General features: G+C 38.5%; 3 protein-coding genes and 1 non-coding gene across 5 annotated transcripts; 3 read left to right on the plus strand and 1 right to left on the minus strand.

Moving 5' to 3' along the window:
- Positions 1–1,266: 1,266 nt before the first annotated feature.
- On the plus strand, positions 1,267–1,348 carry trnas-cga (transfer RNA serine (anticodon CGA)). The gene has a single exon. It is a non-coding gene; the product is annotated as a tRNA-Ser (tRNA).
- A 722-nt stretch (positions 1,349–2,070) lies between these two features.
- Positions 2,071–7,260, plus strand: nabp1a (nucleic acid binding protein 1a). The gene is made up of 6 exons (XM_065292555.2): positions 2,071–3,063; positions 3,287–3,425; positions 3,715–3,786; positions 4,602–4,686; positions 4,929–4,989; positions 6,508–7,260. The coding sequence occupies exons 1-6, from the start codon at positions 2,973–2,975 to the stop codon at positions 6,708–6,710; spliced, it is 651 nt and encodes a 216-aa protein (XP_065148627.1). The 5' UTR covers positions 2,071–2,972; the 3' UTR covers positions 6,711–7,260.
- A 141-nt stretch (positions 7,261–7,401) lies between these two features.
- ftcdnl1 (formiminotransferase cyclodeaminase N-terminal like 1) lies at positions 7,402–10,734 on the minus strand. Of its 2 annotated transcripts, XM_065292554.2 has the most exons (6): positions 10,071–10,734; positions 9,460–9,576; positions 9,225–9,320; positions 8,965–9,120; positions 8,597–8,785; positions 7,402–8,474 (listed from the first exon to the last, which is right to left on the minus strand). In XM_065292554.2, exons 2-6 carry the CDS (start codon positions 9,572–9,574, stop codon positions 8,038–8,040), a joined length of 993 nt encoding a protein of 330 aa, XP_065148626.2. In that variant the 5' UTR covers positions 9,575–9,576; positions 10,071–10,734; the 3' UTR covers positions 7,402–8,037. The 2 variants fall into 2 exon arrangements, with proteins under 2 accessions (XP_065148626.2, XP_065148624.2); XM_065292552.2 differs by lacking the exon at positions 10,071–10,734 and having other exon boundaries at positions 9,460–10,062.
- A 22-nt stretch (positions 10,735–10,756) lies between these two features.
- c15h2orf69 (chromosome 15 C2orf69 homolog) lies at positions 10,757–15,279 on the plus strand. The gene is given in 3 exon segments (XM_065251577.2): positions 10,757–11,332; positions 11,334–11,630; positions 12,654–15,279. Coding segments are annotated over 3 exon segments (1,059 nt in total). The 5' UTR covers positions 10,757–11,287; the 3' UTR covers positions 13,371–15,279.
- Positions 15,280–16,143: the final 864 nt, after the last annotated feature.

Consider the following 16,143-nt stretch of genomic DNA (forward strand, 5'->3'; position numbering starts at 1 on the left):
TTCATTATTATTTAGAAACTTACTTTAGTCTCGCCATGTTTTCATAAACCAACTCAATCGCGTGTACTTTGTATGCGGCTGCGCACGGCAAAACAGTCGCGTGCACGCCTCAATTCATGTCCGCGTCCGCGCACCCATTCATGTCCGTGCGCGGACGCGGACATGAATTGAGGCGTGCACGCGTCAGTGCGACTGTTGCGTCGCTTTTTCAAACGTGAATTGGGTAACTACATTGCATATAGATCCGTTTTGCCGCGATTGTCTTTGTAAAGGAATAAACTAGTTAACTGCTAAAATGTAAATTTGAGATTTACACAGGGGCACAAAAGATTTACACTGGGGCACGTGCCCCAGTAAAAGGGGTCTAGCGACGCCCCTGCATGAAGGCATCAATTCAGGTTAGATTGATCACACACACACACACACACACACACACACACAGACACACACACACACGCCCAGGGCAAAACTTCATGGTTTCATTCAACATCAACCACATGTTGGTTTGGCGGGCACTATGAAATCTCTCAAGCTCTCAGGTGCACTAAGGAGTCAGGTTGCACTTATGCATGTCTCTCTCCTCAAGGATTACTTATGTGCTCATCACTGCTGGTGAAAGTGCGAAGAGAGATTAGGTAAGAGTAGAATTTTAGCTGAACTTTTATGTGCCAAAAAGAGAAAACGAATATACACATATCTATATATTGTATATATAAACATATAGGCTACACATATATACACAATATTGACTGTTTATTTTTATATGTACAGTAGCCCTTGTACATGCCATCAAGTAAGTGATATAACTACAAAAAGAGAATAACGTTAGAGAGTAAGAATCATCACGTACGTAAAGCAAAATTTAAAATTAAATTTAGTCACACCATAGACTAAAAGGCACTAATAGCGTGCAATAGCATGAAGGCATCTGTAGTTTATATTTAAATAAAAAATATTACTTACCAGAAAGATATTTAAAAAGTACAAAAAAGATTTATACACAGGCTTAGAGTTTAGCGCGGCTGTATTTGTCCTTCCAAAGGTCACTTGAGCTTGTTTGTTGTGGACATTGTCTCCACCGTGTGGTCAAATGTCGTCAGCTTGTTATTCTATCATCTGCTCGTTAATCCCAATCAAACATAACTGTAATATTTTGTATTACCAATAGTTACATACGCTTACATCAATTAAGTAATTAATTAAATTATTAATACCTTACGATAACGTCTAACTATTATATAGATCGTTTCTACAGAACAAAATGGCGTCACGGTGGCCGAGAGGTTAAGGCGTTGGACTCGAAATCCAATGGGGTTTCCCCGCACAGGTTCGAATCCTGTTCGTGACGAGCTGTTTTACTCTTTAATTACAAACCTACAAAATACTTAAAGGTCTGCTTTATAAACACAACGTATCGATTGTTTAATTTTCTTAATGTTATCAAGTTGGAACAAATCTTGCATTCATATAAAGACTATTTGATTTGGAAAGCACAACATTTCCTGGGGAAATAATAATTTGTCTATAGCGCATTAATAACCGTACTGAATATTTGTTTGTTTTTTTCATTTAAAGATGATTTTCTTTCTTTGAAAAATATGCAACCCTGGGTATATAACGTTAAAGTAAAGGAAAGCTTTGCTATTTACTTATCAACATTCATCTGATTATTGAAGCAGTGATGATGCATCTAAACAATCTCGTGAAAATGTTTTGGTATGTGTAAAAAAAAATTTTACAACGTCAATCGTACAAGGAAATGGTGCAAGTTATATGGTTATCCATGTGGACATATTCTTCATAGCGTCCAATCAGATTGAGTTCAATGTAACAAGAAAACGGTAAGAACCAATACTAAACATAAAAAAATTCACTATAACTTATAATATGAATAATGTAGCGTTTAAATTGCGTTTTTATTTGTAATGTCTCCTCACTTAGATGTGTTTGTATTGAAATTTACATTATATGTCAAGTATATTTTAAAGAATTATAGCATATTGAACCCCCTGTGAAACCTTGCGATGGTACATCCGGAAAAATATAAAGAACAGAAAACACATCAGCGCAGGTCACTCAGAAGCTTTGTTAGTAAGGGAGAGGCAGACAGCACTTTGATAGATATTTTATCCTTTCAGACGACATTACTTTTGTATTTTTAGTAAGATTGCAGTACTGCACACGTAGGAAACATGATGACATAAATTTAAAATACTATTAGTTAGTCTAGGGCGGCTCATGACGCCAGACACATTAAAGTTAGCCAGCAGTAGTTCTTTAGTCATCCGTGTTTGAAATGGTTTGCCTCGTCGGTTTAGCTTTATAAATGTCGCTTAGACTCCTTTTGTAAATGATTTTAAATAATTTTAGTTTGTGAGGTAAAATTTAGAGACGCGTTACTGTACAATCTGACCGGCTGTGTATGAGTGTGGTTGTCGAGCTAAACTCGTCGACTCACTTTTACACAAAAAACCTAATCGGCATGTTTAAAATCATCCTTTTTTAACTGATACTTTTAACTCGACGTCGTGTTATGGTGGTGTAGGCTGAAGAACAGACAGTGACTCAGTATAAATGAATCTGAAAGCTAGATAGCTTAAACAGCATCATACTTAAGCGAAGTCTTAGGGTCGCAGTATTAAATGTTTAGTTCAGGATGAAGTGTAAAGTATCAGTCTGGAAAACGAATTAAGTGTTTTTACGACGAGGTTTATTGTGGAGGAGGAAATCTCCATTACTTTCATTCCTTTAACTCGATGGCCAAGTGTGAAAACACGCCGCCTTATATGTTAAGCTAGTAAACACTTATCTTTCCTGAAGGGATTTAGCAATCAAAGCGTATATGCCAAATAAACTTAATTTGGTTAATAAATTAAGCCAAGCAGGGCTCAGTTTTAGGTTTAGGTCAAGAATTCCTCACTTAGCTGTGCGTTAGCTAGCCGGTGTGCTAGCATTCACCTCAGCTCCCAGAAATGTCGAATATCAACGAAGCTGTGCTTTTGATAAAAGATGTAAAGCCCGGATCGAAAAACCTTAATATCGTCTTTATAGTTTTGGAAATCGGTAAGTGAATTTTACCGCCCCTCATGACAATTTATCATCAATGTATTAGCTGCAGCTCCGCTCACTGCTGGCGTTTATGTCTGATGTCGCCCCGGACGTCTGTTAAATGCACCGTATTCTTGCTGGTTTGTTTAAACGCATTGGCCATACCGTAACGCAACTGTGTGTGTTTTAGTAGTTTTGTAATGGTTGTAATTTGACGGCGAACTTTGTGCACGCGCAGGTCGGGTGACGAAGACAAAGGACGGGCACGAGGTGCGCTCGTGCAGAGTGGCGGATAAGAGCGGCTGCATCGCCATCTCTGTGTGGGATGAGCTTGGTAGCCTCATCCAGCCCGGGGACATCATTCGCCTTACGAGAGGGTACGAGCCTTCATTTAAATACTACAGGCTTTTAAGCCCATCTGGCTAGTAGGTTATGTCAAACGACCATAAATTCGTCATGTAAACTCTGGTGACATGTTTTTCAGGTTGGGTTAAAATATGTGCCTTTTAGTCTAAGCATTGATTCTGTAAATGGGTTTATTTGCTATGAAAATGTACTGGGTGTAGTTAAAGTGTAGTAAACGGCTGTCACCCCTTATACAGCCAAGGTTTTCATTTAGGTTTTCTAATAACATGTTTAACTGGGAAACATTTTTGTTTTTATTAGTTATGCTTCCATCTGGAAGGGTTGCCTTACGCTATACACTGGACGAGGAGGAGACTTGCAGAAAATTGGGGAGTAAGTATTTAATCTTTCCTTGCAGATTGTATGTAGCAAGAGCTACTTATCCAAGCTGAGTAATCATCTGACATTTGATCATTCTGTGATCGTGGGCATTGGGCAATAATTGCAAGTGAAATTGTGTCCACTCAAAACTGAACTGTGTTGTCAAATCGAGCCCCGAGTCAAGCAAAATTAAAAACACTACGGAACAGTCACTAAACACTACGTAGAAAAATAGAAAACGCAATGCTCAGGACATGAAGCTGGAGAAATAAATGTTTATTGTTTACTGTAGGCTAAATGCATTTTGCAAAAGTTGCACTTGTACAAAAAGACTTAACAGAAATCTTGTGCAGAACATGGTTTTATCAGATATTACTGTTCTTTATCTTCCCTGACCACCTCAACCTCTTCTCACACAAACTCTTCCTCTCAGATTTCTGTCCATTGTAGGGCCTCATAAACCAGTGCTCTCTGAACAGGCTTACTGTATATGTTCCCTCACATCATTAGCCACAAGTGTGATCAATTTTGAGTTGTTGTGTTCAAGTGGTGACACTTGTGCTTTAATTGTGTTTGACTTTTGTCACCTGTGCTCACCATTTTGCAGCACGAGTGCATCACAATGAAAATGTGTTGGCAAGTTGAGTCTAAACGGGTGAAAAGTGCTTATGGTTTTGCCAAAAGAGTGACTGAGTCAATCAATGGGTCAGGCAACTAAACATTTGGTTCAGACAATAGGGTTTAGTGTTTTAGCAATTGAGAAAAACTGTAAAAGAGTTGCATATTTTAAAATTAAGCTATTAGAACCTTTCACCTGTCTTTCATAGGTTCTGCATGGTGTATTCAGAGGTTCCAAATTTCAGTGAGCCAAATCCTGAGCTGCTAGCACAAGCTAACCAGCAAAATAAGACGGTGAGTCTAATGTTCTTCCTGCTTATGTAAATTAGTTTCTCTATGATGCCTCAATGAACAACGCCTTTAATTATTTGCATGTCCAAATATACTTCGGTTGTGGTGAAATAACTTTGACTTGATCTTTAAAACGATGAGTGTAGGATGTGAAAATTAATTTTTAACTTCACAATGCAATCTATCATGTGAGTGGATTTAAGTACTTTAAGTTAACAAAATGGTGTCTTGTGTCCTCTGAATAGGGTAAAGAACAACGAGGAAATTCTCCACCAAATCAAAATGCAGGTACTCCTGCACAAACAGGTAGGCAATCATAGAAGGTACTTCAGATGCTGATTTGCTATTGGTAGCCTACAGATCTGGGCTTCTGACAAGGTTTACATGTTCAGTCTCTGGCAGGGGATGAACAAAGAACTGGAATTACTCAAATCCCACTTCTGCCTTACTACCATTGTGCCCTTAAATCCAGTTTATAGTTGTGCAGAAGGTCTATGCCGTAGGTTATCCATAGCCTGACGTGCACCGTACCAAATTTTTAACAGCGCGTCAGTTCTAAGTGGACCGCAAGCGCTGTGATTGGTCCACTAGAACCCCTCCCGTCAGGTTAAAAAAACTGTGTCATAGGTATTTCCGTTTGTGAGGGGTGAGAACAAAGATGGACCAAGTTGAGGAAGGATGTAACTTAAACTGCAACATTATTCACTGTTTATTTACTTCCATTACTGCCGGTCTTCTCAAAACATACACAACAAGCTTCAGCTGTGGGTTAAACTTGCCAAGCTGCTTCTTCTGCCTACCAGCGGTCTGCATGGGCGTTTGCACATTGACGCAGACAATGACGCAAAATAGTGCTGCACAATTAATCGCATCGCAATCGCGATGTCAGCCTGTGCAATTATATGACAGCAAAATGTTGCAATTATATTAAAATAAATAAATGTGTGGATTTGTTAACACAAACTTTCTAATAAGAGTTTGATGATTTTCCTTGCTGTTTAAAAAAAGAAAGAAAAACAAACAAAAAAGGCAGTGCATGTGTGGCATGCACGTGTGTGGTGTGCGTCGTCACTTGTGTGTGCGCAGCGCGGAAATACCAGAGCGAAGATGGATGCAGAAGAGGTAGACAGTGATCTGGTAGCTAAAAAAAAAAAAACGGACCGTCTGTTGTATGGCAGTATTTTGGATTTAGGATTACTGACACGAAAACATTTCTAGTTTTACAAATACACATTTTAGCATTATCACTAAACTGTGTGTGGATTTTCCTTAAAACCCATCAAGTTGACTCATAATACCATTTATTATAATCGCAATCGCACATCGCAATATTTGCATGAATAACCGCAATGGGAAAAATTACCCAAATCGTGCAGCCCTAACGCAAAAGTATAAATGAAAACCGACCCGTAAACTATGGCGAGGACCTACGCACAACTATACCAAGCCCTTTAGGCAAGGCACCTCATGCTAGGTTGCTCTAGGGCAGTGGTCACAAACAGTGTTCCTGAAGGTCTATTTTCCTGCAGAGTCCAACCCCAAACAAACGCACCTAAACCTGCAAATCAAGCTTTTCACACTACCTAAAAATTTGAGGCAGGTGTGCTGAAGCAGGGTTTGGTCTTAAGTATGCAGGAGGGTAAATTTCCAGGAACAGGGTTGGTGACCACTGCTAGGTTATTGTTACTAAAGTTGCACACTGCAAGTGCTAAATGGCAAAGTAACAATGTTTTGACCAGATAAAGCTGTTACTTAAATGTTTTCAGTAAGTCTCTGACATTTGCTTAAGCGTGACAGTTTTGTTTTAAATGTTTTGCCCAACAGGAAATGGCACTGTGCCAGTATTTCCAAATACTAGTGCTGCACCTGTGCCTCGGGATCCCAACTTTGGCGCTCAAGGAAGACCGAACGGGCGTGTTACGGGCAATGGGCCACCCCCAACAACTGCAGGGGGACCCCCAGCTCCGCCCAAACCCACAGTTACCATTAGTAATGGCAGGGATCCAAGAAGGGCTTCGAAAAGATGAGACACTGACTGCAAAATCCACTTCTCCATTTTCACTCCTTGCATAAAAAATCCCACCCACAAACCATCCTTAAAAATGGCCAAAACTGCCAATGACAAACGAGGTTTTGTAAAAAAATGTTGCCATCTGTGCTTTTGCTTTGTCATTTGCCAAGAACTGTATATTATTTTGTTTGCAAAAGGTTACAATTCAACATCTTGGTTATTATACATATCTCTTCAAGGTTGTATCCTTGCTGCCCATCAAGTGCCGTTCAAAGGCCCACCACCGTCCTTAATGTTGTTAAACTATACACCCTACTTGAACACTTAATGCACTTTCTTCTTTTAATTTTTATTGAACTCCTAGTCATGTAATTCAGGACGAGTTAACTGCTGTTGCAAATAGGGGAATGGAACTTCAAAGTGACTGATTACTTTGAAGGTCCCTTCCACCCTCTCTGGCCAAAAACGTACCAGAAGTGACCGTGTGAAAGGAAAGGTGATAGTTTGATTGGACAATTAGGATTATTGAATTAGGAATAAATCAAGAACAAAACGTTGGGAAATGATCCCTGTGGTAGTGTTGTAATTGTTGACAATATCAGTAAACTGAAGAGTTGCCTTTTCAGTGCAATTTACATGTGAATGAGACCACTGTTTTTATGACTGGAGTGAAATAATCTGCCTACTGTAAAAACCAGTATGTTTGATAACTTAAATTTCTAAGTCAACAAATGTATAGGCATTTAACTGAAGGCATGTGGTTTTCGTTTTTAGACTTGTTAGATTTTATTATGTGAACTCTGACATTAATGTGTACTTGGATTGACAAATTTGAACATGCTTTATACTGGCCTCAATATTTTATTTGTATTTCGCCTAATAATTTCATTATGTGATTGGCACAGTCAGTCAAGCTAGCTCAAAGTTTTTTTTATGCTTTACTGTCAATATGAATGGCTGCTTCAACTGCACAGTTTATGCCCTGCACCAGTAATATCAGTTTGAGTTTATCCTAGCTGTCTTTATATACATCTCCAGTGCCACTTCTCTCTCTTAAAATGAGAGGCTTGATATTGTTTGTTTTAGCCATGGTCAAAGTTAATGCAGATAAATGCAACACTTTCATATAACACACAAAAGACGTCTGTGTGATTAAATATATGTGATGATCACCCTGACTTGATATGCTCTACACTTCTAGAAAGGATTATCCAGTCACTTTTATTTAACCTTTTAAGTCCGTTCAAATGTGTCCAAATGTTTGAGAATGTCATAATTTATGACAAACAAGTAAATGTCTGCTATCAGGGTATATCCAATAATTTGTGTTTATGGCTTTATTATTACATATGCACATGGTGCAGTTCTTTCCAATACTCTCCAATGCCCTTTGAGAGTGCATCCACTCCCAGGGACCAGCACTCACATGGGGTAAAGCCCACAAGGGCTGTACCCTTGATCGCCACACCATAGTGCGCAGCCAGCTCTGCCACTCGAGCTGTGATTAGCGAGGCTGGAGCATGGTAAAAACGTTGCCCTTTAATAGTGAAGCCTGGCCATGGCTCTTCTCCACAAGATAAGGATGTAAAACTATCCTTAACACTCTGCACGTTGCAAGCAATCTCCACAGCACCTTCATGTGGCAAAGCTACAACTTGCACCCCAGGGATACCATTTGGATTGGATTCACGGATTGCTGAAGCCACAAAACGCCCCAAGGACAGATCCTGAGTATCTATAGTCACGTTGCAATTCATAACATATGGGCTGGCACCAACCCCTACAGAAAAAACACTTGGGTGAGGGTCATTTATTAAATTACAGAAACACTTGTCAGAGTTTACTTGTAGTAAATGTAAATCCTTGTTTTGTATATTTTGTGATTTCAGTTGAAAAATTAACCTGTAATTCCATATCTTCTGGTGGGCTGTTGACCTACATCTGGTTGGATAGTTGAAATATCCTGGACCTTTTTGAACCAGCCAATCTCTTTTCTCCTCTGGGCCAGACCTCGATGCTGAGGAGCATCTCCCCAGCCAAACATAAAGGCACTGGTACCTGCCACTCGTTCTGTCAAAGCTATGGCTAGTGCTTAACAGAAGATGAAAACAGTACTCCTTAAAATTGGAAGTACATGTGAAAAAGCACAAAATCACATCTTGCAATACAGAAATTTTAAACTAGAAATAGTAAAGTAAATAGCACATGCCCCCTCCCCGAAAAAAATATATTTTGTCTTTGAAGACAATTTCTGCATGACCACCACATACCCTTGGCCTCTTGTCCACAGTCCTCTAGGCCAACCTCTTTCCCCAGCGGATAAAGAGGAACCAAATCCACAGCACCCATACACGGGTGGACGCCTTCATGAGCATTCATGTCAATGACAGCGCATGCATGTTCACAAACTGACAATACAGCCTCACCTAAAGTTGACAAGAAAAATTACCTATTTTATAGTTTTTGACATACCAACTGGCTGCTAGAAGTAGTTTGAACAATGGACTGAAAGGACAAGGAGGCAACTCACTTATTAGATCAATACTTGCAACAATAGTGATGACAGAGCGATTGTAGTCAAAATCATTGAAGATGTTCAGCACTGTGACGCCCTCGCGCTTTCTTCCTTAAAAAGAACCATAGTTCAGGACAGTTATGTGACAGCGCAATGTAACAAAAACATTACATATTTCTTCTTTTAAAGACTTTATAGCGTCTTAATATTACTTAGAATATTTAATAGAACTAAGAATACATAGACTCACCGTGTGTGTCAGTAATGGCTGACCTGGCCGCCGTCTCCACCAGGTCTCGTCTCCGCGCCTCTGAGATGTTTAGGAGGCATGCTACCAGCCTCCGGCCGATAGATGAGCAGGACATCCCTCACAAAGCAAGACAAAGACGTAACAAACACTGTCGGCGCTTTATTTGGTTTTCATTGCAGAAGTGCAAAATTGTGTTGTGCCCTGTTTGTTTGCTTAACTCTCCCCAAATAACGAGATAACGGTCCAAAGGTTACCGAACTCTTACTAAAACAAAAAGTGATAACGTTACATATTGTATAGCCATTTCCATAAGTTACCTGACATGTAAACAATAATTCAAGGGCCACGAAAATTATTCAGAAGTAACGTTATGTGCACAACACTGTCGTGAAACTTCAGCACACTTTTTCCCAGCTCAGGCCCACCCCCTTAAGTTTCACAGAAACTCTTATTTAAAATCTTATTTAATTCAGAAGGACTGATTACAAATGATTCTGCAGAATTAATTGCTGCAGTTTTTACTTCGTCTAGTCACTCTTGATGTTTAATCTAGAAATTATTATATATTAACACACCTCAACAAAGATATATTCTATAAGGGAGATACAAACCATGGAAGCTACTCCACCATAAAAGAAGCCGAAACGATCAACCACGTGAGGCACCTCAGCCAATCAATACGCATTAGTGGCGGGCGTTTAGAGTTTTGAGTTTACGTTGCACTGATTTTTTGCTACAAATATAAAATTATATTTTAATCTGTTAATTAAAAACAGCTTCGTTAGGCATAGCTCTGTTATAATTGTAACTAAAAGTGTAGTTGTAACTTATTTGGAAAATTAAATTATCAGGATTTATTCGTTAAACAGCATAATATAATCATCTTTATAAATCAGTCATAATGTCAGTACAATTCTTTTCACTCACCAAACAATACAATATTTATGACGAAACTATTAATTTTATTTTTATTAAGATGCATTATATCACCGTCATAGGCATACATTGACAGTCATAATAATCAAATTCACGTCTTGTTTAAATTGTTCACCTGAACCAGAAAGAATAGACCGATTTTTTTACACAATATCCATGATTTGTCACAAATTAATCCTACCTGTCGCAAAATTCCTAACACTGCCTGTGCCTTCCCTTGGAAAATAGAATTTTAATCACAGTAAAACCTAATACAGTTCCCAACTAAATTATTCTTTCTTGTAATTGAAGATGCATTAAAATCTATTCATTAAAAATACAGCGTTACGCTTTGTTAATATGCTAACCTTGCAGACTTGACATAAAACTGCTCTTGGTTCAAAGCTCTTGCGAAGAAAGTCCCGCCTTCCAGCAGAAAGAGCCAATCATCATTCGTAATAAACACTGACATTGTCTGGGGGCGGGGCTTTGAACATGACGCGGATGTTAGCCAGCCTTTGTGCATGCAGTAGCTGTTTTAGCGCAATTTTAGCCTAAGAAACAGTTGATGTCAAATGTAATAGTTAATCAGAAATATATTGTTTATTTGTGACGTTAGACAGTGATTTTTTAGAAACCAATATCATCCATTCAAGTAAATAGCACTTTGTTCAAAAATGATCTGAACTCCGCGCGTGCGCAACGTCCAGTTTCGTTTTGATCAAGTTTGGATGCTCCCACAAAACGCCACTTGGCGGCGTTTTATAAACAGAAATATACGACGTAACGTTACACATTTGATTATCCTGGATTGTTAAATTGATATTTATCTGACGGCCGAATACAGACTGCATTGTCCTGAGAGTATAAATGGTTCTGCCCGTGCACAGTAATTTTTTGCTCTGGTTTTGCGATGTTTTCCAGCTTCCTGCTGCAGGTAATCCCGTCGACACTCCATTAACCTTTCGCTTATGGGAAGTATAAGATCAATTGTGGCTTGTTTGTCTCTAGCCACTTTAGCAAGGAAAATGAATGCAGCGGCTGGGCTGTTCGTTGCGGGGACATCATGCGCGCGTCCCGCCGCTGCTACGCCTGGTCTCCTCCGCCTGACTTCAGTTCCCGGTTATGATCAAAACCGCGTCAATGATGTTTTACTCTTGAAGCCTGCCTCAGGAACACAAAAAAGATGCGACAGCCAAACACAAAACATGCAAAATGGAAATGCGCACGTTGTTTTCTTTCCTGGAGACATTCAGGTATGTCATTAATCCTTTCACTACATAACACAGTTGTGCCGAGAAATATTGTTGTAAAGCTACACGCAGGCTTTCAAAACAAGGGATTATGGATTGTAGGGCTAGTTAATGTTTTATGCATTGTGAATTTTTGGTCCTCTGCCACCAGGCCCGTTGCTTGCTATATAGAAACTGTTCAGCAATTGGTGCTAATGTAAAATGCTTGTTGGATTATTCAACAAAGTCATTTGATACAGATTAGCTTCAGTTGCAAGTGGCCTGCATCTCTATATTTAGTTTTTCACAGGCGTTTAATATCAAACCTAACACATGCATTACTACCATACTGCAGAATTGTCACGAGCGATTTTCCAAAGAAAGAGCAATAACTCACTTTGTCACTGACACAGGTGTACAAGAAGTGACAATGCTGTGTCCATGGGTTCTAAAAGTATTGCAGTTTAAAAAGTTTAAACATTAACATGCAGTATATACCACAATTTATACACATACACAAAATTACAATATAGGCAGAATTCACATAGTAATATAAGTAATGATATATAAGTAATATAAGTCTTCTGGTGATCTTATCAATCCTTTATAGCTGGTTTAATACTCACAGACAGACTATACTGTCTACTAATAGCCCTATTTTGAATGTCATTCTATCATTTGAATATGAATATTCTATAAATGTGTTCTTAGATGTAAAATCCAGGTTAAAGTCTAATAAATATGAGATTTGGGGCATAAAAGTTTGATTTCAGTTACTAAAGTTCACTTTAATTTCAATTGTCAGTCAATTGTTTAGTCAGTATTTAAGATATCAAGGTTCTTAACATTATGTAAAACAATTGTGTATGGATTTTTGTACCTGTAAATCACAAAAAAAATAAAGACTTGAGCTGGAATTGTATAAATTGGGTCTCATATGCTTTCGCTATGACGTAATTTATTTCATGTTATTGTCTGGCTTCATTTTTTTAATGTTATCATGGTTTTATTTATTCTTCTTATGTCCACTTTTCATCTACTGCACAGAACTTTCAGCAAGAAATGTCTCTTCACGCTGACACAACCCCTTGGCAATCCTGGAATCTTGAGGCTGTGGCCATCACCTTGGGTCATCGTTTCCCTGGCTGCCATATTTGGGTCATCCGTGCGTCCCACATGTACCTGCACAAGTTCAGCAGCTATCAGAACTTTGTAGAGAGCAATTTATTTGGGGCACCAGAACACTCTCCAGACTATGGAGCCATCCGTCACCTGAGGGCACTCCTGGGTCACAGCATGGAAGAGGCTGGACTCCCAAATCCATTACCTCCTCTCAGTGGAACATCCACCCCTGCTCCTCTGCCTCCAGGTTTCACTCTAACCATAGTGGGCTTCAGTAAGGGATGTGTTGTTCTCAATCAAATCGTGTATGAACTGGCTGGAGCTCGAGTAGACCCAGAACTTAGTCTGTTTTTGAACGGTGTTTCGGATATGTACTGGTTAGACGGAGGGCATCCTGGTGGAAGTGAGACATGGGTGACTGATAAGTGTGCTCTGAGTGAGTTGGCCTCTAGTGGGGTGGCCGTCCATGCCCATGTCACACCTTATGAGGTAAGGGACCCAATGAGGGCCTGGGTTGGTCGTGAGCACCAACACTTCATAAAGACCCTGGAGGATCTAGGTGCCTGTCCAAGCCAGAAACTGCACTTTGAGGATGAGCCGGCATGCATTGAAAATCATTTCCGGGTTCTTCTGGAGTTTTAACTGTTCTCAGTATTTGCGCTCAGAAGTCTTAACATGGAATGTATTCTTCCCAGAGCATAGCGCTTTGTATTGCACAGATATATTAGTTAGTCAATAGCTTTACTCAATTTGTTTGAATGAGTGGATGATTGCAGATGAAGACCAAGCTTGTAAAATGTTTATCTGCCTTGCGTAAGCCTTGCTGTTTGATCACACAGGCTTACTTCTCAAATACAAGGACATCATGTTTAACCTAGTGCAAATGTTGACATGCTTAGTAAAGCTTTCTTAATCTTACGAACCTCATCCTGACGTTCCAAGGGCTGTTTTCCCCCACTTTGAATTGAAATGATCATTATTATTTATTTATTTAAATAGATTCAATTTAAATCCATATTTTTGTTCTATTGCAGTTAAGCAATAAGCATGCATTTGCATTCAAGTGTGCATGTTATTAACAATATTAATTGTAGTGTATGGATATTCTTGGATGTAAAGAAAAAGCTTCCTTAACAAAGATAATATAGTCTCATATATAGACTGAATATAGATCATCAGTCTATGTTGTGATGATCATTGGTTAACAATAACAAATATGTCCTGGTTTGTGTGTATATTATGTGTTTTGTTTAAAATGATAATGTTATGTTTGTTTTTTCTCAGTTGGAATTAATTGAATGGAATATATTTTTGAAAATAATAAAATGCCAAATAATTCAGTGGAATTTCTCAATGATCTGTACTGAAAGGGTTAGTTCACCCTAAAATCTCAAGGGTATCATCACCCATGTCTCTCTCATATTGTAACCTGTATACATTTCTTTGTTCTGATTAAAACGAAGATATTTTGAGCAATGTTTGTAACCAAACTGATCAAAGTCCCCATTGACTTCCACAGTATTCTTAAACAACATGAGAGTGAGTAAATTGTGACAGAATATTCATTTTTAGGTGAACTATCCCATTAAATGTGTTTTCTGTGCTTGATTTTCACACGATTATTCTCTAGATGGCGCTGTTTATCTAAATAGTAATCTACCAAATGCGTCATGAGGATGAATGTGTGGATATTGTCTGTAATCTCCCCACAGTGCAGTGAGATAAATGTACACCCTGCTTCATAGCCATTCCATGGTTTCAGTGCTGATGTAAATAAATAATACAGATGTTGGAACGTATTACTGCATTGTTTAAAAACCTTGATTTAAAGGGACACTCCACTTTTTTTGAAAATATGCTCATTTTCCAGCTCCCCTAGAGTTAAACATTTGATTCTTACCGTTTGGGAATCCAGATCTCCGGCCAATCTTTGGGTCTGGCGCTACAACTTTTAGCATAGCTTAGCATAATTCATTGAATCTGATTAGACCATTAGCATCGCGCTCATAATTTACTAAAGAGTTTCGATATTTTTCCTGTTTAAAACTTGACTCTTCTGTACATCGTGTACTAAGACCGACAGAAAATTAAAAGTTGCGATTTTCTAGGCAGATGTGGTTAGGATTTATACTTTTTTTTCTGGCGTAATAATCAAGGACTTTGCTGCTGTAACATGGCTGCAGGAGGTGCAATGATATTACACAGCAGCCGAAAATAGTGTCTTTCAATTGCAGGGGACTATTTTCGGGGCACAATGTAATATCATGACCCGGAGATCGGCTGAATGGATTCCAAAATGGTAAGAATCAAATGTTTAACTCTAGGGGGGGGCTGAAAAATTAGCATATTTTCAAAAATGAAGTGGAGTGTCCCTTTAAATAATGCTCTTTAAATGAACACAACATGAGAAAATGTATTGTTGCAAGTATAAACATTTATTCAAGTCCAACAGCTAGTCAAAGCTTGAGCAATTGTGTCATTTTATAATTACAGTGAATCATTATGATGTTGCAAAAAGTTTAAAAAAGAACAATAAAAATGCCTGATCAATGTTACTTTTTTATTGTTATAAAATAGATATTAAATGTACACCCTTTAGTTTAAACAGTATGCAATTTATGAAAACAGTGTAAATCATCTAATCAACATTTATTCTGATAAATATATATTTTAAAATACCAATTGTTTTAAACAGGTTTCATTATTAAATGAAGTGTGATTTTTTTACACATATCCCGCCTCTCTAGACTAGGACAAACATCATTATTTCAAAGCATATGACAGGTGCAGGACATAGCAAACATTCTGGCATTACTGTGCTGACTGCTTAACCTTGCACTCCACAGTATGGCCTATTTTCTTTTGAATTCCAGCTTCAAATACCTCATGGCCCTTGAACATCATTTGAGATGGTTTCACAGGCAGGGAAAAGATTCAAGTTTCGCTTTAAGATGACGGCATACAGTGAGCACACGACTGTGACAAAAGCCTCTCGTCTTAGTAAACAATGGCCTTATTCTGAGTGTAGGCTGGTGACATCTCTGGGAAACCAGAAAGCCCTGAGCATACAAAAACAGATGAGCTTTTCACACCTCTTTAAACAGAGAACAGTAAGCTGATACGCAATACTAATATTTCCAGTTCTAACAGAAAAACAGTCAACACTATATATATTGCAAGTTGTTTTTTCATTGATTTCCTGATCACTCGTTGATGTGCATAGTTCTGACTCAATTCATATATCTCTCTCGCAATGTTCTATCACAATACAAAAACTTCCCCTAAAAACTTTCTAACATTCGTTTACCTTCATTCCAGAATACATATTACTGTCATCATAACCAAACATACTTCTCTCTGTTTACATAATGCATATCTCATGCCCTACATACCTTCAATACATTTTTTAAACACA

The sequence above is a fragment of the Paramisgurnus dabryanus genome, chromosome 15 (assembly GCF_030506205.2).
Source record: "Paramisgurnus dabryanus chromosome 15, PD_genome_1.1, whole genome shotgun sequence".
Classification (NCBI taxonomy): Eukaryota; Metazoa; Chordata; class Actinopteri; order Cypriniformes; family Cobitidae; genus Paramisgurnus; species Paramisgurnus dabryanus.